General features: G+C 49.9%; 1 protein-coding gene across 1 annotated transcript; it reads right to left on the reverse strand.

Moving 5' to 3' along the window:
- Nucleotides 1–4,948: 4,948 nt before the first annotated feature.
- On the reverse strand, nt 4,949–19,053 carry LOC111065022 (ATP-binding cassette sub-family A member 13). The gene is made up of 11 exons (XM_022352965.2): nt 18,629–19,053; nt 11,980–12,443; nt 11,761–11,903; nt 11,615–11,698; nt 11,399–11,539; nt 11,104–11,243; nt 9,923–11,032; nt 9,327–9,855; nt 8,549–9,240; nt 7,220–8,484; nt 4,949–7,141 (listed from the first exon to the last, which is right to left on the reverse strand). Exons 2-11 carry the CDS (start codon nt 12,279–12,281, stop codon nt 5,572–5,574), a joined length of 5,976 nt encoding a protein of 1,991 aa, XP_022208657.2. The 5' UTR covers nt 12,282–12,443; nt 18,629–19,053; the 3' UTR covers nt 4,949–5,571.
- Between the last annotated feature and the right edge of the window lie 1,475 nt (nt 19,054–20,528).

Below are 20,528 nucleotides of genomic sequence, written 5' to 3' on the forward strand. Positions count from 1 at the left end.
GGGGCGGGGCATAGTTCACACAGATCAAAGCCTCAATTTCAATTGCGGTGCTGAGTCGGCCCGGCCCCAGTTCTGCAATTAACCGTGGCTAAGCATTTGCAATCATCGCGTGGCACCAATCGGCAGGCAGGCCAGTTAGGCAGGCGCAATGTCCTGTGTCCTGTGTCCTGTGCCCTATGCCAGGCTCATTAGCGGGTTTCGCCTGACCCGACCTTGACCCGCCATCGAGCCACCCAAAGCCAACAGCCCACAGTCCCAAATCCCCTTTGCAGGACACTGTGGGCACTGTGGACACTGTCCCTCCCGCTGTGCTGGCGTTGCATTTTAATTTTTCATTTTCATAAATCCCTCAACGACTGTGCCCCCCTGCCACCCTGCCACCCTGCCACCATTGCCAATTAGTCCAAATGCCATCGCTGCCAAGGTCAATGGCCCATGGACTTGATGGTCAGAGGGATGTGGCATGGAGTGGGATGGATGCTGTATCCTGGATGCTGTACGCTGCACGGGCGAGGGGAGGTGGTGGATACTACTTCATGGCCATTAGGCGTGTGCTTCGGGCCTAATTAATCATTGCTGAGTGAGAGTTCTGGGCTGGTCTGGTCCAAACAAAGAGAAAACAAAAACAACAAAAAAAACTATTAGACACAAATGTGATTTCTTTTTTGTTGCTTTTCGCTTATCGCTTTCCCTTCGTTTCCTTTTCGCCTTCCCCTTGTCCCCTTGTCCCGTTTTGTCCGCCATCGCACAATGTCCGCTTCCGGCTAGCCAGGGCACCCGGAAAAGAGGATAGGAGACGGGAGACAGGAGACAGGAGAGAACAGAGAACAGCGCACACAAATTACTTAAAGATAGATAGAGAGCCCAGTCCAGTCCAGTTCAGTTCAGTTCAGTCCGTCCATCTGTCCCACTGTCCGGATGCGTGTGGTACCTTTCCTATAAGGCTATGGCTGGACAGGGCGGGGCAAGGCCGCAGGGTGGACAGGCGGCTGCAGGACTGTTCAACGACGCGTTATTTCCGTTTCCGCATTGAGTGATGAAGTTCCAAGGGTCCTGCCCCTGCCCTGCTGCCTTTTGGCCTGGCCTATGCCACCCACTCCCGCCCATTATTATTTTTTTGTTGTTGTCGTTGCTCCTCTTGGGGCTGCCCCTTGCAGCGGGTACTGCGATGATTCTGAGGTGTCTCTGCGCTCCGCCCCAGCAAGGGTATCTGACGTTTCGGTCACGAAAGTGCCTCTGTTTCCTTTCTGTTCCGTTCTGTTCGCTGCTTTGTTTCGCTGGTTGTGGGGTCTGGGGGCAAGTGATAAAATGTTTTATGTGGCCCAGTGTCTGATAACAATAAATAACGCCATCAGAACGAAGAGGAGCCCTAGAAGAGGGCAGGGTAGGGCTGGGCGGGGCAGGGCAGCAGCAGGGGGGGCGAGCGCTGGCATGTAAACAAATTGGTGTTGAAGGCATTTAGCCCTTTGTTGCTGTCAAATGAAATTTGCGGCACGGCCCGTTCGTTTGTTTAGGCTCTCGTAGAGTTCTTTTTCCGCTTTTGGGGGCTTTCTCTTTTCTCTTTTTTTGTCCTGTTCGGCTTTTGATGAATTGTAATCAGCATCAAATAGGGCAGAGGAGCAGGAGCAGGGAGCAGGGAGCAGGGACATGGTGTGGCCTGATGGAAGGGTTTGTCATATTAATCATTGTTCATTGTTAAATCCTTGTCGAAGTTTATTTGTGTGCTTTTGGCGACACTCGATTCGATTCGATTAATTGGCAAAAACAACAAGCAACAGTTGGGTGTTGGGTGGGTGGGTGAAAATGTCCAAAGATCACAGGGGAAGTGTGGGCAGAGGTATCAGCTAATTTTCAGGAATTAAGGCTTCATTTTTCTACAGGAAGAACAGGAAGAACATCATGTGAAAAATGTACATAGATATATTATTTATTTTTGATTTTTGCATATAAACACCTTTACATAAGCTTCAGTAAAATACATATGTAATACATATTTTGTATATATGTATGTTTGTATGGTTATATTTTGCACATCCTTTCGCTCGCTCTTGCCATATCCTGTGCATAATTTAAGCGGAAGGACAAACAAACAAATAATTGCATATTAATTTATTAGCATTCTCATTAGGGTCGCAATTAAATTGGTGGCTTTTTGTTGTTGTTGTTGTTGTTGTTGTTGTTGTTGTACTCTTAACTTAATAAACGCATAATTGAATAATTATGAACAGCAAAAAAAAATGTTAATGTAAATTCCTGAATAATTTATGGAGCGCTCTCTCTCGCTCTCTCTCCTCTCTGTGTCTCTGCGCCACTCTTGCTCCTGCTCTTTAGCCAAATTAAATATACAAATTATCTTGCCAAAAAGAGTACACCATTAGATGGCACATTCCATTCGAATCTCGTATTGCCTTCATTTATAATGCGACTGCCATTCAATGGGAATGTATTCTCCAATATTATAATTCGTTCTAGATCGCTGTGGAATATTTTGGACGCCCCTCCTTACCTACAGCTTCGATGGATCCGAACTATATTCGCATTAGTCCTATCCACGTCCACGTGTGCTTTTCTTATTTAAGGCAAATAAATATTTTGCTGTCTTTGCGCACCCACACCCACCACCCACCACCATTCATCCATTCATTCATTCATTCATTCATCCAAAGGGGAGAGCATCATTTGGCGAGTAATTTGGTTATGCATCGCCTCGCATGCAGGCAGACGGACGCCTTTTTGGCAAATGTGAAAATAAAAGAATGGGCCAATGGGCGAAAATGGCAAAAATGTGCAAATGTGGAAGTAGGCAACGAGAGAGAGAGAGAGGGGTACAGAGAGAGAGCGCGACGAGTGCTGAACGCTGAACGCTTTTAATTATGTTGATTTTTCGCTGATTTAATTTTTACCTGCGTTCGTTAAGTTCAGAGCAGCAGCAGCAGCAGCAGCAGCAGCAGCACAAACCAAATGGAATTTAATTTAATCCTTTGCCCGAAAGCCCCTTTTGCAAAAACATTTCACTTTTTTGTTCAAATTGACCAGCAAAAGCAGCGGCGAGGGAAAAGAAAAAAAAAAAAAAAAAAAAAAAAACGAGAAGGAACGTGCGAGTCGCTTCTGGGGACGCGACTCTACTTATACCCGTACTCAGTCAGTATATACATTTTTGATCTTATGATTTTTTAGAATTAAAAAAAAAAAACATTTTACATTTTACATTTTTTTGCTACATCTGTTATCTACATCTACATCTACAATGTATATTCTACATCTAACATGTATTTTCTACATGTACCATTCATATTCTACATCTCCTCCGCTAGGGGTTGCTCGCGCACTGAACGCGGCAGAGTGTGCGAGCGAGAAGGAAAATGAGTTTCGTTGTCGTGGGCGGGAGGGGGAGGGGAAGCAACTGAAAATTAATTTCTTCATTCTGGCTATAATTATGATCCGATCTGGTTCAGATTCGGCAGTCTGGTAGGTATGGTCATTCTCTACGATACTGCGTTTTTAGTTTTATCGTATCTTTAAAAATGTGCCTGCCACAGATTTTCGTCCTTTGTGGGGGCGGAAAGGGGCGGGGCGAAATTTTGAAATACACTTGTAGCAGTGTGATATCACGTGAGTGTGGAAACCAAATTTGGTTTCCCTAGCTCTTATAGTCTCTGAGATCCAGGCGCTCAACGAGACGGACAGACAGACAGACGGCGGACGGACGGAGGACGGACAGACGGACAGACAGACATGGCTATATCGACTCGGCTATTGATGCTGATCAAGAATATATATACTTTATGGGGTCGGAAACGTTTCCTTCTCTGCGTTACACACATCCACTTTTACCACAAATCTAATATACCCCTTAACTCTTTTTTGAGTACGGGTATAAAAAAACAAAAAAAAAATAGAAACGGTCAACGCAGGGCAACGGCAGGGGAAACGCAGAGAAAAGGCAAATTATAAAAGCGCTTTGGCAAACGAATTTTCACCAGAAATCCCTGTCCCTCCCGCCCTCCCCCAACCATTCCGTTCTGCTGCTGCGAAATGGTAGAGAGAGGGGAACGAAATACTTCAAAAGCGTCTATTCAAATGCTTTGGGAGAGGGGGGGCAGGGGGGGGAGGTAGGGGTGGCCAGACTCTTTTTGGGGCACGTTTTGGTTAATGTTACACCATTTTTGGTTTAATTACTTTTTGGCTTTCGACAACCACCGCCCACCCGCCCGCCCGCCTGCACACTTTCGACTGCACTTTTGCCGCGGCACTCGCCCACCATCCAACAGCTTAATTAAATATCCGTTCGCTTCCCAAGGATCTTCTCTCTCTCTCTCTCCTTAGAAGCAGTTCAATAATTGTATCAGCGGCTTCATCAGACGAGCTAATTCGTTGGCATTATGTGGCTTTGAAAGGGATTTGAGATAATTAACAATAATTAACAGATGAACAGAAGCAGTGGCTGCTGATGGGGCTGCAACTTCTATTGATGCAAGCTAACATTTATGGCTATAGAAATATTGATATCTTTTTGTAGTGTGAATCGAAGTGTTGATGTGGGAGTGCTCCTGCGAAAGAGTTTTCTGCTGTTCCACATTGGGTGATTGGTGCGGTGTGGATCGTGAGAGCGGGCGTTGTTCGAGAGCGCTAACAGTGAACGCTGTTAACGGAGAGCTGTAACTGGCTGTTAACCTGGGGGGTGCTAACAGCACTGCTGCTCTGTTAGGGCGCACGCACACACTAGCTGGGAGCAGAGCTGAGCAGAGCTTGCTGATAGAAACAAACATGTTTGATCATGCTTGAGCTTTCAGCTCAGCCAAGCAGCAATGTGCGCACTTGCACTGGCGCAGTGTGTTTGATTTTTTCGGCTACGCTTTTAGTTCCGCTTACAGCTCGTGTCACTTGGAAGTCACACAAAATCATCTCGAGAGAATGCCAAATATATTTATACATATTTATATTTGTATATTTGTGAATTCCAGCTAGCGATCTTCTCACACACATTTACTACTTTCACTTTATTCATATTCCATCATGTCATATCATACATTTGTGGGGTAGGTAATATTAGAAGTATTGTACATAATAGAGGTATACATAACTCGTACATATACATAACTTGCGCCTGATGATCCCCTTTGGGGATGCGATCGCTGTGAGGGGGCATTGGCATAGCTGCATACATATATGTACATATGTATATATACATAGGTAAACATACATACATACATATAAACGCATCGAAATAAATACATAGGTCTTTTGCTGGTCCAAACTTAACTGTCTAACAGAATACCCGAACAGAAGGAGAAACAGAAACAGAAACAGAAATAGAAACAGAGTTAGACATAGACATATCGAAAAACTATCACTGGATCCGCGTCCGATCTTATCACAAACAAAAACTAATAAAAAAAAAACACACACACACACATTCGTCCCTAAATAAAAAACAAAAAAAAAAAAACATTAACTCGTATTGGACACACAATTAATTAATGCAGCAGTGCAGCGTGGAGGGTGCAGCGTGGAGAGTGCAGCGTGGAGTGTGCAGCGTGCAGCGTGGAGGAGGTGTGAATTCAATCAAGATCAAGTGGTTGTCTCCTCGTAGCCACAGTGGATGTAGCCGGTGGAGAGGGAGCCGCTGACAGCCGCCGATTTGCTGGGCAGGCCATCCTCCTGCTCGTGCAGCTGCAGCCCATTCGAGGCGCACTTATCGCTGCTGTCCAGGATCCGCTCGAAGACCGCCTCGAAGCGGCAGCGGTTGACGGAGAAGCGTGTGATGCCCACGGACATGTCCCGCAGCGCGGCGAACAGCTCGGAGAGCAGCGGTATCGTTGTCGGTGTCCCACTCGAAGGGTCCCCGCTCGAGCGCACCTTCACCAGGAAGCGCAGACTGTGGGCGTAGTGCTGCAGGTCGCAGGCGCCCGGCAGCCGCTGTGGCAGCATCTTGGCCAGCAGCGCCTGCTGGGCGGGCGGGCAGAAGCAGCTGACGCCGTAGTAGCCGCCATGCTCGGCCTTGAGCCGCGCGGGACTGCTGCTGGCCACGATCTGGCCCGCCTTCAGCACCGCCACGCGCTGGCACAGATGCTCGATCTCCGACACCGAGTGGGAGGTCAGCACGACGGCACGGCGTGCGGCCAGCAGCTGCTCAACGGTCGAGTAGACAAACTCGCGCGTCACCGGATCCATGTCGCTGGTGGGCTCGTCCATGAGGACGGTGGGCGTGTGGCCGCAGCAGGTGGCGGCCACCGTCAGCTTCCGCCGGTTGCCGCCGCTCAGGTTGCGCACCTGGACATCCCGGTACGGGCGCAGCTCGTAGGTGTCCAGCACCCGCGCCAAGAGCACATCCAGATGCAGGATGCCCCGCAGGCGGCCGTAGAAGAGGATGCACTCGCGCACGGTCAGCAGGGGATCCAGCGGATTGGTCTGCGGGCAGTAGGACACACCCGGCTGGTCGAAGTGGATGTGGCCCACATTGGGCTCCAGCTGGCCGGTGAGCACCTTGAAGATGGTCGACTTGCCGGCCCCATTCTTGCCCAGCAGCCCGAAGCACTCGCCCCGCTTGACGCCGAAGTGCACCTGCCGGACGGCGTAGCGGCCGCGGCTGTAGGCCACCCACAAGTTCTCCGCACGCAGGGCCTCGCCCGCCTCCGCGCAGCCCTTGAAGACGCTCTGCAGGCTGGCGATCTTCAGCTGCTGCAGCTTGTCCAGCTCGCGGCGGTACTGCCAGTCGAGGACGCGCTCCAGGCGCTTCCACAGCCGCTGCAGCAGGTGGCACTCGAAGAGGATGTTCAGCAGCAGTCCGGCGACGCCCACCAGGGCGAGGGCAATGAAGTGGCGCTGCAGCAGATCGCTGGCCAGCGGATGCTTGTACGAGTCGATGTCGTAGCGCTTGAAGATCAGGGCCACCATGTAGTTCTTGCACAGCTCCAGCAGTCCATCGCCGAGCGCATGCTGCGGAAAGATGAGGAACGCCTCGTTCAGGCCGTGCCGCCAGCCATCCCAGGCGGTGCCCTCTCCCACGACGCCCAGCACCAGAATGATGCCCATGGTGACCAATGGAATGATGAGATTCGCACAGAAGATCGACACAATGGCAATGCTCGAGTCGCTGAACAGCTTCTCCGCCACATGAACGGCGGGCACGCAGGCAAAACTAAGGGAAGGAGAGAAGAGCAGAGAAGAGAAGGCTTGGTGGGGGGGGGATCCATGCAGATATGCAGATGAGACCCACCTAAACATCAATGAGAGTCCAATGATGCCGATCAGCTGCTGTCTGGCCACAAACACAGGCATGCCGAAGATCAGCACAATGCCCAGGCAGACACCCAGTGCCAGCACCATGATGAGATAGTCCCACAGGAAGGCCACCAGCCAGTAGGTCACCGCCGAGACGCCGCACAGCCGCTGCTGCAGCTTCTCGCCGCTGATGCGCTCGTTGACGAGATAAACGGCATTGGCGGCCACCACCAGGCCGAAGGCAACCAGCAGAATGAACACCATGCAGGAGTCGCCGGCCTGCCGCAGCACAGAGCTGGTGCTGAGCTCCGCAAAGCCCAGCTTCCACGGCTCGTTGCGGGTGAGTATGCCGTACTCGGAGTCGTTCAGGCTGGTGCGCAGCAGCTCCGAGTTCAGATCGTTCAGCCAGGCCATCATGGCGTGGTAGCCCTTGTTGTTGTACCAGACAGTGGCCCCCGATCCGTTGAACGCATAGCCGCCGTAGCGTCGCTCCCGGTACTCATCGAGGCTCGTCAGCACCCAGTCGTAGGCCAGCGAGGAGTCACCGAACTCGTGGCACTCGTCGCAGCTGGATCTCAGGCCGGGATAGAGCTGCTCGGTGAATGGCGTCAGCCTCTCGCTGCTGAGCAGCTGTGCGCTGTGCGGGTACAGGGCCCTGGTGAGGGGCAGCACCGTGTCAAAGTCATCCTCCAGGCGATAGCTGACGAACCACATGGCGCACAGCTCGAACACAGCCGGCAGCAGGAGCACGTACAGCAGCAGGCGATAGTTGCGGGCCAAGTGGCGCAGTCGCTTGCCCAACAGCAGCCGCATCTGCACACAGGACGAGGGTGGATCCTCGGACACATCCGCTGGACCAGCCACAATGCTTCCCTGCGCTGGTGTACCCGTACCTCCTCCACGCGGCTGCGTCTTCGGCTGCTCCTCGTTGCGACTGAGCTGCTCAAACTCCTGCTCCAGGCTGCTGCTCGACGACAGCTCCAGCTCACTGATGGCACCCAGCGACTCCTGCTGCTGCAGCAGCTCCAAGAACTGCACCGCTGCTGGTGTGAGATTCTCCGCATAGCTGGCGCTGATGGTCAGGCGATGGTGGGGCTCCTCCTCGGCGGCAGGCAGCAGCTGGCTGTTGGTCAGCAGCTGCTTGCCTCTGGCCGCAATGTGAGCGGCCGCGGGCCCATCCGCGCAGCGCATCTTCAGGCTGTAGTTGGCAGTGCAGAGATGCTGCAGCGAGTCGCGACTGTGCTGGGCAATGATGCGGCCCTGGAGGTTGGCAAGGGAAACAAAGGATTAGCAGGGGAAATCTTAAAGGCCGTGGGGGACTCACATTCCGCATGATGACCAGCGAATCGCTGAGGTACTTGGCTTCGTCCAGAAAGTGGGTGGCAAAGATGACGGCGCGACCCTGGCGCAGCTGTTCGATCAGGTGCCAGATGTCCTTGCGCGCCTTGGCATCCACCCCGTTGCAGGGCTCGTCCAGGATGACGACACTGGGCGAGGCAATGAAGGCAATGGCCACACAGAGGCGCCGCCTATAGCCGCCCGACAGCTGCCACGAGGGATAGTCCTCGTGCTGGCCAAAGTTGAGGCTCTTCAGCGTGCGACTCACCTCCGCCTCGACGCTGTGCGACGACACTGACGCCATCTGCCCCGAATCAGTGCCAGAGCCAGTGCCAGAGGAAGTGTGTGACATCTTAATGCGGGCATAGAGCTGCAGATGCTCGCGTGCCGTCAGCCTGGGTATGAGGATGTTGTCCTGCCAGCAGACGCCGACATTGTGCTCGCCGGCGAGCAGCACCTTGCCGCCGGTCTGCCGGATCTGACCGGTGAGCAGCTTGATGAGGGTGCTCTTGCCGGCCCCATTGCGGCCGAGCAGGCAGCTCACCTGGTTGCGTGCGAAGTCCAGATTCAGATTGGACACGGCACACTGGCTGCCATAGAGCTTGGTCACATTCAGCAGCGAGGCGCCCAGCTTGTCGTCCAACTGCGTGCGCGAAACCCGCACGAAGCTGAACTCGGCTGAAGGATAGATGCCGATTCGGCTTGAGAATATGTATATTGAGCGAGGATATCCTCCTCGGCGGAGGGGGGTGGGGGCAACTCACTTTTCTTCCATCGCTGATAGGCATAGCCAATGGCCGCGTAGAGCAGAAAGTCGAGCAGGAACATCAGCAGAGCCATGGCGCACTCGCTCCTCGCGGGTCCCAGCTGGATGAGTTGGCCCCAGGTGAGGCCCTGCTGCTGCACCTCCATGCGCATCAGTTCGCCCCAGCCCTTGGCGAAGGCCGTCGTGAAGGATATGTCCACCAGGAAGCTCTCCAGGAGGCTCAGCTTCGCATCGAACATCAGCACAATGATGAACGGACAGAGGCTGATGAAGAACAGCAGGGAGGTGGCCACAGCGCCAATGTTCGCCGATGTAAAGAAATTGGAGCACATGTAGCAGAAGGAGACGAGGCAGGCGCCGAAGCTCAGGCAGTAGAACATCATGAAGAACCAGTTGGTGTGCGACAGGATGCCGCCGCTGTAGAGCACCAGGCTGACGAGCACAAAGATCAGGCACAGCTCCATGAGGCTCATCAGGGCCCAGGCCAGCAGCTCCGAGTGAACCTTCAAGCCCATCGAACGCATCAACTAAAGAGGAGAAGCAGAACATCAGCAGAGAATAACGGACAGGCAGCAGGGCAGAATGCTCTCTTACCATGCTGTTCTTGCTCTCGCGCATCCAGATGCGCTCTCGCACACAGATGGCCACGGCCACCACCAGGCCCAGGCAGTAGGACAGCTGCACGGCCTGGGAGAGATAGAGTCCCCGCCTGAACTCATCGTTCACGAACGCCGGATGGGGGAACTGTTTCGTGTAGAACTGCATGTTGTCCACCTCGAATTTGGGCTTCTTGCTGCCAGCGCCGCCACCACCAAGGCCGCTCAGCAGATCCAGCAGGCCCTGACGCTTCGAGCGGCTGAGTACATCGCCAGCCGCACCATCCCCACCACCACCACCACCACCATTTCCCTGTACATCGTCCAGGGAGAGCAGAAACTCTGGCCTAAAGGTTGTTTTGCTCTCCTCCTGCGCCATTTCAGTGGTCTCTGGATCCTGAATCGGGGGAGTGCTGGCCTCAGTGGAGGTGCTCTCGATGCTCAGATCAAAGTCATCGTCGTCGTCGTCGTCGTCTCCGGCATTTAGAGCCTTGATGCTGAACAAGCTGCCCGGCGGCCTGGTGGACGGCTCCTCCTCCATGAAGCCCGCCTCGTCGCGCTTGTGCTTGACAATGCCCAGATCCACCATTTGCTTGAGCTGCACGAACCCACGATGGTACTTCATGTCGAGGATCATGCTGTCGGCGGGTCCGGGGAACCAGAAGCGGTTCCTATTCTCGAACGTCGGCTGCGTGTTGTCCGTGTCCATGTGCAGGCGGTACACCACCTCCTTGGTGCCGACGGTCTCGAAGTTCAGGGCAGCCAGGAACATGCGCCGCTGGTTGAGATCATAGGCCTGCTGCTGCAGCTCCTCGACGGTGTCCACAGCCACAAAGCGGTCCGCGGAGACGCACTCCAAGAGATCCGAGACGGTGGTGAGTATGTCATAGATGAGCTGGTTCGTGCGAATGAACTGGAACACCGACTCGATCTCCTCGATGTTGAAGTCATCGCCGACAACGCTCTTCACCAGCGGCGAGCGTGCCAGCTTCAGGAGATTATCGAAGGCCAGCTGAAAGGTGGCATTCGTGTGCAGTTTGGTGAGGATCGTAGCCGCGGCCTGCGACAGTTGCTTCAGTTTGTCCAGCTCCTCAAAGGTGGCATTGCTCTACGGGAAAGAAATGGAAGGGAAGACGTTGAAGGAACACAACACGAATCACGGATGGGCTGGCTACTCACAAACTTCACCACACTCTCGGTGAGTGTATTCGCCGGGGTGTACAGTATTTTGCCCTGGATGATCGGCTTGATGGTGTTCCACGTGAGCTTGCCCTGATTCGTGGAGGTCACATCCAGATAGAGCCGCTTGCAGTACTTGGCTGTGGATCAGCAGACGATCAATAAGGGAAACATATAAACTCGAGGGTAGCCACGCTAAGCAGCTCACTTGGCCTCCAGTCTGTTCCACTGCTCTGCCTTCTGGCTCTGGCTCTGGCTCTGGCACTGCCTGCGCTTCTTCTGATTTGATACTCACTTGGCATGGCATCCAGTTCCGCATCATTCACCTCGCTAAAGTCCTCCGAATAGAGAATGTCATTGACCAAGGGAATGCTCTCCGTGCTGGGAAACGGATGACCACACAGCAGCGTTCCCAGCTTCACAAAAGTCTCGCGATCTGCAAAGGAAATTTGCCATTTGAAATTGAATTTGATTCGATTCAGGGATGCATTCGCATTGGCATTCCACCTACTGGAAAACAAATGCTTGACGTCAAAGCTGTAGTTCATCATGCGCTCGATCTCTGGCACCAGGGATATAATTTCTGTGATATTTGCTAAGGGAAGTACGGGTAGAAATTACAGCAGATAGATCGATGTAGTCCCTGGGCCCACTCACTGCGTATAATTTCCAGATGATCGCTGGTTATGAGCGCCGTCACAGCGGACACAAAATTCGCCTTCTCCGCCAGCTCCACGATGGCCGCGTGCAGCTTGTCATCCGTCACAAAGGCATTCACCACATCGATCACAGAATGGAGTCTACAAAGTGTGGAATCAGGCATCATGCATCAGGCATCAAGGAATGCTCATTGAGTGCAGCAAATGAGGGACTTACGGCGCACCCTTCCATCTGGAGTACTCCTCGTAGGGCTCCGCCGGCTGGCACTTATTCTCGATGCTGCAAATGTAGGAGAAGGCACTGGGCACCATCTGGTTCTTGGTGGGCAGCAGTCTGGTGGGATATTGGCAGGCGGCTATTTCCTCGGAGCCATATTTCATGCGTATCAAGTAGAGCATCATGAAGAGCAGCACGGGCCAAAGGAACAGCGTCAGGGAGAGGCCCTTCTGGCGCCATAGCACCAGGAGGTCCTTGCGCAGCAGCACACGCACCTCCCGCGTATTGAAATGCATCCTCATTGTCGGTGCTCAGAGCTCAGTGCTCAGGGCTCAGGGCTCACGGCTCAGTGCTCAGTGCTCGCTGAGCAAATCTGCTGGTGGCGCTTCTCGAACGATCTGTGGTGGGTGGGTCGGACGCTTTGGGTCGCTCCAGAAACAGTTCAATCATTGAGGCATCTTGGCCTGCAAGAGAAAGCGTGCGGTTAAGGGGCTGCTAATGGGCTGCATGGACACCCAAAGGTGTCAAGTGTGTGAATTGCGGGGGAGATGTTTGCGTGAACCAGCTGCCTGCCTGCTAGGCTTTGTCTCTTCGTCTATGAATTTAACAACAAAATATACATGGTCTTTGGCGTCGCGTGTAAGTCGTTCCCATGCAAAAACAATATGCATAGCTTGTGCATGACACAGTAAATCGATAGTCTCTGCTGGTAGTACTCGTGCCTAGTCCCATGTGTAGCTGCAGCTGGGGCAGCTGATTCTGTGCAGCTGTTAAAGGGCATTCCTCGTATCGATCGACTCCCCAGGCTGCACTTCCTGCATTATGTGGCAGTCCCAGTACGAGCATGCACTTCCCCATCGCATAATTAGCTGGGTGTTTGTCTACCGCGTTTGTTGCTTGGCTTCCTTTGTGTTGTGTTGTGTTGTGGTGTATCTCCGATTGTATCTCCAATACGGTTTTAGTTTCGATTTGCACATTGCTAATTCCGGGCCGGGCCGGGCCGGGCCGTTAATTCCGCTGTGGTTCGCCTTCGAATTGCACTTCCCCCTCCCTTGCACCCGTTCGGCCAAAGAGCGCTGATGGTTGGGGAAGCGATGACAATTATTTTAAAGCGTGCTTCTGTAATTTAATTTAAATTATTGCCTGAGTCACTGACCGACAGACAGACCGACCGACCGACCGACCGGCTCTGCCCCATGCCACAATTATAGATAATGAATCTCTAGGCAAGCAGTGCAGTGCAGTGCAGTGCAGTGCAGTGCAGTGCAAGTGCAGGTGCAGTTCGGGCCTAAAGCAGAGATGAATCTTTGCAGGAATCCCTCTTAACCTTGTCCCCCATCTCCAGCCCCATTACCTTTGCCGCAGAGCTCAAAGTGCCATTAGATTTAACAGCCGCACTCTCCGAGGGGCAGCAGCAGCAGCACAGATGAGCCGCATCCATTACCCAGACAGATATTTTGCCGGGCGATTTATGGCTGGAACCTCGCTGAAAACCAGTTACAAATCAAATAATGCTTGTCTATAGCTCGCTCATACTACATATCGCATATACCATATACTGGATATATAAAAATAATAATAAAGAAGCTCGGCTCACTGCCCAGACTCCTGTTCTGTTCTCCGGTTGGCATTTCGTATGCAAAGCTTGTGACTTGTGGCTTTTGCGTACCCCCCCGCGCCAGCCCCCACCAATCCAGTGCATTTGGTGGATCCGTCTGGCGGCAACAGGTTCATTTTCAGGTTCAGTTTTGATAGCTTGATGGCGCGTCATGCGCCTGGCAATCAACTCCGGGATTTGCGATTGGATCTACGATCGAAAGTGAGAAAATCCCAGGCCAGACTGCTGGCGAGACAAAAGAATATTCCGCCACAGCCAAGGCTCGATAGAGGCAACGATCATTTGTGGATCCTTTGGGACAAATATGATTGAGGTAAATTATGCCAGTGGCACAAATATTAATTGAAAGAATCAGGCCAGATACAGAGGTAATGTCTCATGTCTTTAATGCATATTTTCATTGATTAGACAAAACAAGAGGAAATACATACATATATACTCGTATGCAGCCGATAGAACTAAAGTTCTATAATATATTTATTGTTAAAAAAGAATCGCACACTTGTGAGCCTGTAACGAGTGATCACTGTAGAAATCATTGCCCCAGAAACCATTGTCTCTGTTTCGGTTTGATTGGGCTGGATGGGATGTCGGGATGTCGGCAGGGGGTTCGTTCTCTATGCATGTATTTCCGAAAACAATACGAAACAATTTCCCATAAGAGCAAAAATCCAAAAACACCAAAACGACCAACCCAACCAAGTTGTTTGCTATGGGCAACCAGTTACCCATTTCCACTGCCAGTTTTAGTTTTAGCTTTTTGAGATTTATTTTGCAGTTGCAATTGCAATTGCAGTTTGCAGTTGTCAGTACCAGTTGCAGTGGCAGTGGCAGTTTTACTGATTAGCCAACAGCATAATATGTTGCACTCTCGATTTCTGATGTCACAATGTCATCCATCGAATGATCGATCGATCGATCGATCGATGGTTGGGGGAATGCATGGAGATGGGGTTGGGGATGGGGATGGTGATGGTGATGGGTCTGGGTATATTATATAACCGATTGACCTGATTTGCCCGGCTAATGCTCTACTTTTTGCATGTGCGTTGTGCGATATTTATTTGAAGGAGCTTTCTATCAGCTATCAGCGGCGCTGTCACTGACGCTGGCGCTGGCGCTGATTCTACGCTGCGCTTGTTACAAGGTAATTTAATTATATACACAAACAACATTGTAAATGCTGGCAGTTAATGAATCATAGTCTCCACTTACCCCCACTTGATGATGTAGCTAGAACCTAACTTGGAACTCTAGTACAAGTTCTTATTCTAATTGCCAGCTGGAGGATACTACTGTTGCGGGAAGATATTCAGGGCTCCACCACGAGGCTGGCACGAGTCGAACATTACTCGAAACGCCGACACACCGCACCACGTACCCCCTAGTCGTATTATAAACCAGACTTTGGACCACTTCTCTTTCAGCATTTAGACTAATTAAAAAAAAAAATCACAGCTAAAATCAGCAGCAGAAAGTGTGCTGTGATGCAGTCGTCAGTCGCTAAACAGGATTTTGATGGTGATTTGAAAGTAATCTGCCCCTGCCCCTGCCCCTGGCCCCCGTCCCTGCTGTACCTCTGATTGTGCAATCATAACTTGTTTAAATCACGTTTATATGCAGCTAAACAATTCCCCAGAACCCAAAGCCCATCTAATCGAAGGGGTAGCAGTTGAAGATGCTGCTCAGCATTGGCTGCTTACAGATCAGAGATCGATCCCTTGCAGTCGAGAAGCCTCTGATTAGAGGCCTCCACACAATGTCCGGCCTCAAGCCACTGACAGCAGTGCACTCATTTCAAAGATAAGATGGAGATGGGCAAGCCACCCATCCCAGCCCAGCCCAGCCCAGCCCAGCTCACCACCCACCTTGGACGCCCGAGCTGAGCTACTGTCAGTCGCATTCAGCCTCACTAAATCATTTCGTATTACTCCGTAGTACTCGTATACTGGAGCACTAATATCTCATAGGCATACGGTGCATGGGGGGTGGGGGGCAGCGGTGCCTCGGTGCTTCGGTTCTGACAGTTTAACGATTATGTGAGCGAACAAGCGCCATTTATCATCTAATCGAATGTGCGACCTTGACCATGAGTCTCTGTCTGAAGAGCGAAATCAATCCGCCGCGAATAAGTCTAGCAAAAAATGCAAATTTAAATATTAAATTAAAAAAAAAAAAAAAAAAAAATAACTAGAAACTTGTTTGTGCCTGTCCGCCTAATGGATGGATGGATGGCCTGTCCCCGGAACTTCTCTGCGCCGTAATCGTGGTAGCGTGTAATGCACATTTTATTTTGATGATTATCCCAATTACATTTAACAGAGCTCTCCCGCTCTTCAGCTCTTCCTTATCTCTCTCTTCTCGCTCTCGGCTATCTTCTATATATAGATAGATTTCGATCTATTGCAATGCTCGACAAAAGTCGCGTGTGGCTGCAGTGACGCGTTTAAAAACGCACGCGTTTTTTGCCGTTTCTTCTGATTTCTTGCTACCCCGTAGACGTATCCCCAGCACATCGCAGTATATATACATATATGAGTATATTTATACCCGTACTCAAATATTGTATTTGTGGTAAATGTGGATGTGTGTTACGCAGAGAAGGAAACGTTTCCGACCCCATAAAGTATGTTTATTCTTGATCAGCATCAAAAGCTCACAAATTTATATACTGACTGAGGTCGGGCATAAAAGTAGAGTCGCGTCCACAGAAGCGACTCATACATTCCTTCTCGTTATTCCTAGATATGTTTGACATTTAATTGGGGTTCTTTTGGTGATGGTTTGGCATCGACAACTCTTGTAGCTAACTCTGTGAAAAATATTCCTCACAGTGGCTTAAGTTGAGGCAGCATAAAGATACATACATATATCCTTAGAAAATGCCAAAAACCGAGCGAGCGGCACTGCCGCCGCATGACGTTTGGACACGTGTAGCCGCAAGGAATGTTAAGAGGAGACCCACTGCCCCCACAGCCCACTTAGGGCCATAGTTATTGCTTAGCTTAGTTCTGCTTGTGCTTCTGCTAGTACTAGTGTGTGTCTTTGCTGTTGGCCATCGATCGATCGAACGATCAGCGTGAGTTGGCAAGAACCGCATAGCGTAGAGCGTAGAGCGTAGAGTTGGCTATAGCGATATGTACGCTATATATGTATGTATGTATGTATAGAGTATAGACATACTCGTGTATGTATGTATGTTTGTATGCATGTAGCTACTGTCGCATATTTTATTTATACACTTTTGAAGCACTCCAGCAGCAGGCTGGCTGGCGGCTGGCTGCATAGGAAATGCTTCTGACTCTTATTTATTTTTGTATTATTTTATTTTTATTTTACTTTGTTGCTGGTGCTGCTTGCTGCTGCTGCTGCTTGCTGCTTTCTGCTGGAGAAGGCTTAAAAAGCAGCAATATCAGCAGCAGCTATCAAGGTCATTGCTTACATGTGCAAAAACTTGCGATGCAATTAAGTCTGGATATAGCCCGTCGTTTAGCTGAGACTGACTGAATGAGTGTCTCCGTCTGTCTTTCCGTCTGTCTGTCTGTCTGTCTGTCTGTTCGTGATAACCAGTCTCTGATAATAACTGCTGCTGCTGCTGCTGCTGCTCAAGGGCCTTTGATGTGCGTCGGCATATGCTAAGAGAATATGCTAATGTTCCCAGAGAATATTGGCACAGAAGAAGCAGAAGCAGCGATCATTCAGCTAGAGTTATTGCAATAGCACAGCGGATAACGTGAGCTCAAAGATTTACTATAAATAGTATTTGAAAATATCCCAGTTGCCAAATCCCAAGCGCCAAACCCCGAACCCAAGTACTTAAGATCTCTGTGATATTTTTTTAGTTCGCACGTTGCAATCTTTTGTAACTTTTAAACTTTAGATTCAATGTCGGAAACCTTCTAGTTTTGCGCGGATTTCTGCCTCTATAACACTTCGAACGTGTTAATTACTTGGATATGCATGTTAGCGATTTCTCATACGTCCGACTGTTGGGGTGGGGGTGGGGTGGGCAAGGAAATACACTACCAAAGAATGGGGAAACCAAACAGCAATAAAGGTACTGTGTACCAAGGTGAATAATTAATGTACTTTGACATCATCAAAGCGTTCCACAAAACTCCACAACAATAACCCTCTCTCTCTCTTCCAATGAAACTATAATCTCTGAGCAGGGCATCCACAGTTCTTAATGTTTTTTTTTTTGTATGTATGTTTCGTGCTTCGTGTTTTCACTTTCGTTGGTTTATTGTCGATTTTGCCACCTTCTTTTGCTCGTTTGGCTTGGCGTTGCTTTGCGAGCGCGAAAACTACACCCCAACAACTATTGTCTATGGATTGTCATGGGCTTTTGTTTAGCTTTTTGCTTTGTTTTGCTTTGTTGGTGGAGACTGCCCAAAAGGCAGATGAGCAATCGGCGGTGGTGTTGGTGGAGGTGGAGGTGGGTGCAGATAGCGGAGCAACGTGCCAAGAAAACCCGATCCAGAAACAGACACAGAAAACCAAAAGCAAAAGCAACTACGATGGGGACCCCGGACAAGAAATCAAACTGAATAATAACAAGTTGAAAGCGATAGGCGATTGAAAACAGCTGTCGGCACGGTACGGAACGGTTTGGGTCTCTCTCTATCTCTCTCTCTCTCTCTCTCTCTTGCTCTTAAAGACCAAAAGCTTTTCAGGCCTCAGCGCATTTGTGTACGCTTTTTGCATGCAGGCGAGATAGGGCAAAGCCACTTGGGCCAGGGTGTATTCATTTCATAGCAGCTACTTGTTCTTTATTGGGAAAACCTTTATTCTTGCTGTTTTAAAAGATCCAAAATTGGATAACTAAAATACGTAGAAATTAAATATTTCAGCGCCAAAAAGGGCATACAAATGTCGCCATGGCCAAGCTGAATCTCCATGCACTTTTCTGTTGTTTGTTGTTTCTCTTGGTGCAGTTTTTTTTTGGGTCTTGGGCGCTGCTGTTGCCCAAGCCCAAGCCCATGAGTGAATGAGTGGGGGGGGGGAATTATAGAAGTGAAAAATACTTACTGTGCGGCAGTTGAAGCACCAAATTGATGGACTACCTTCCCACTGAAGGTCTGTCTGTTGGTTGGTTCTTGGTTGCCACAGATGCAGATGCCGATGCCGATGCCGAATGCAACACCCGTGGGAGACGCAAACAAAAACAAAGCACACACACACACTGAACACACACGCACTTTGTTGCTTTTAGGCTCCTCTGAGTTTTGAGTTTTGAGATCACTGATCACTGGTTCTTTTTCTGCTATGGCTGGGGGCGGGAGTGCAAGTGCAAGTGCATCCTCCTCCTACGCATTTACTACGCACTCACAGGAACAACAACAACAAAATAGAGTAAGTTATTTTAAAGCTACTACCAATATTGAATCGATCGCTTCCAATCAAAAGCTCAACCGTCCGCTTCCAGTTCAACAATTGAACTGAGCTTGACGAAACGCGTGTACCGGGAATTATTTAATTCCGCAGCGTGGGCCGACCAACGACGCGTTCGAAGCTCTCCGATCCGATCCGATCCGAACCGAACCGATACGATCGTCTCTTCAAAACTTTAAACTTCGGCTCTGCGTGTGTTGTTGTTTTTGTTTTTGTTTGCTTTGCTCTCAGACAGAGCAACATGTTGCTCAGAGGGCACGCGCGCGCTCCCTTCCACAGCCTACTCCTAACTGTTCTTTCTCCGATCTGCGATCTGCGATTGCGTGACGGAAGCGAATCCCATTTCCAACTCTGATTTCAATATATTTCTATAATTAATAACTCCAATAGATTTGGGGGCTGCTTTAATTGCTAGTTCTGATTCTGCGCCAGCAGTCAAGATCCCCGTACTTATATCCAATGATATGCCGAAATATTAAAAAGCCTTTTTCCAACCCAAAATGCGAGCGAGAGAGTGTGAGCGGGGGATGGGTGGGAGGTTGGGATTGGGGTCTCAAATTAAGGCTAATTTGTTTGGCCAGTGGGGCGTGTAATGCCTGTACTTTGTACCTGAGAGGGATCGGACTTTAGGCAATTTCCATATATGTATGTATATAGGTTTTTGCTAATGGATTTTCCAGTCGAGGGGGGGGGGAGAGCTACCGACTCGACATATTTTCAATCTGCAAGGATAAACACTCTGAAATCGCCCAAGACATAATGAAATATTTGCCAACTCTCGATCAACATTATATACAGAGAATGGTCCATGGGGAAGAGAACTTCAAACAAAGAAAAAAGAAAATAGAGAAAAAAAACACACCTTAAGTCAAAGATTACACAAAACTGTTTCCAGCTGTTTTCTCAGGAAGAACTCCTTTGGAATGCGTCAAGTGCATACTTTGGATATTAAATACATACGTGTACGTGTGTGCACGTGGACTAGAGCAAAACAGATCTCCACCCTGTGGGTGCATTTGCACTTTTTAGGAAATTGATTCGACCGAATGGCTGAATTATTTCCCCTGTAAACAGCTGTGGGCGAATCATACAAGAGCCAAGCCCAGCCCTATGATTCCCAGTAATCGTGGCAATTGTCGAGTGCTTGGGCACCCAAAAGAAATACCAAATACCACCAAAACCAAAGCTAAAGCCCCATTCCCACATTTGTTTAGAACAGAACTTGGACGTACGCCATGCCACCCATCCAGCACCGAGTCCATTCCCCTTCCCCTTTTGGCGGATTATACGAGCCAGAACCAGAACCATTCTCACATTCCCATTCGAAAACGAAAACGAAAACGAAAACCAAATACAAATACAAATAAAAATGTCCAAAAGTTTTCGCTTGGTTGCATATCAGTTGGGGCATAATTGCCAAAGTCATTATTGCACAGGCCCAGGCCCAGGCCGCGGATCGTAAAAAAACTAAATGCTCAAAAATAGTAAAAATTAAAATTAAAAACCAAATTATGAAATTGTTTATCAGAACAAAGAG

This window comes from Drosophila obscura, unplaced genomic scaffold, assembly GCF_018151105.1.
Source record: "Drosophila obscura isolate BZ-5 IFL unplaced genomic scaffold, ASM1815110v1 contig_73, whole genome shotgun sequence".
Taxonomy (NCBI): domain Eukaryota; kingdom Metazoa; phylum Arthropoda; class Insecta; order Diptera; family Drosophilidae; genus Drosophila; species Drosophila obscura.

Excerpts from the sequence above, each read along its gene's own strand:
- LOC111065022 (XM_022352965.2), bottom strand. The coding sequence starts at position 12,281 with ATGAGGATGCATTTCAATACGCGGGAGGTGCGTGTGCTGCTGCGCAAG. Across the intron at positions 9,856-9,922 it reads GCGAGAGCAAGAACAGCATG|TTGATGCGTTCGATGGGCTT; the intron begins GTAAGAGAGCAT and ends TCTCCTCTTTAG. Across the intron at positions 8,485-8,548 it reads CGCTGGTCATCATGCGGAAT|GGCCGCATCATTGCCCAGCA; the intron begins GTGAGTCCCCCA and ends GCCAACCTCCAG.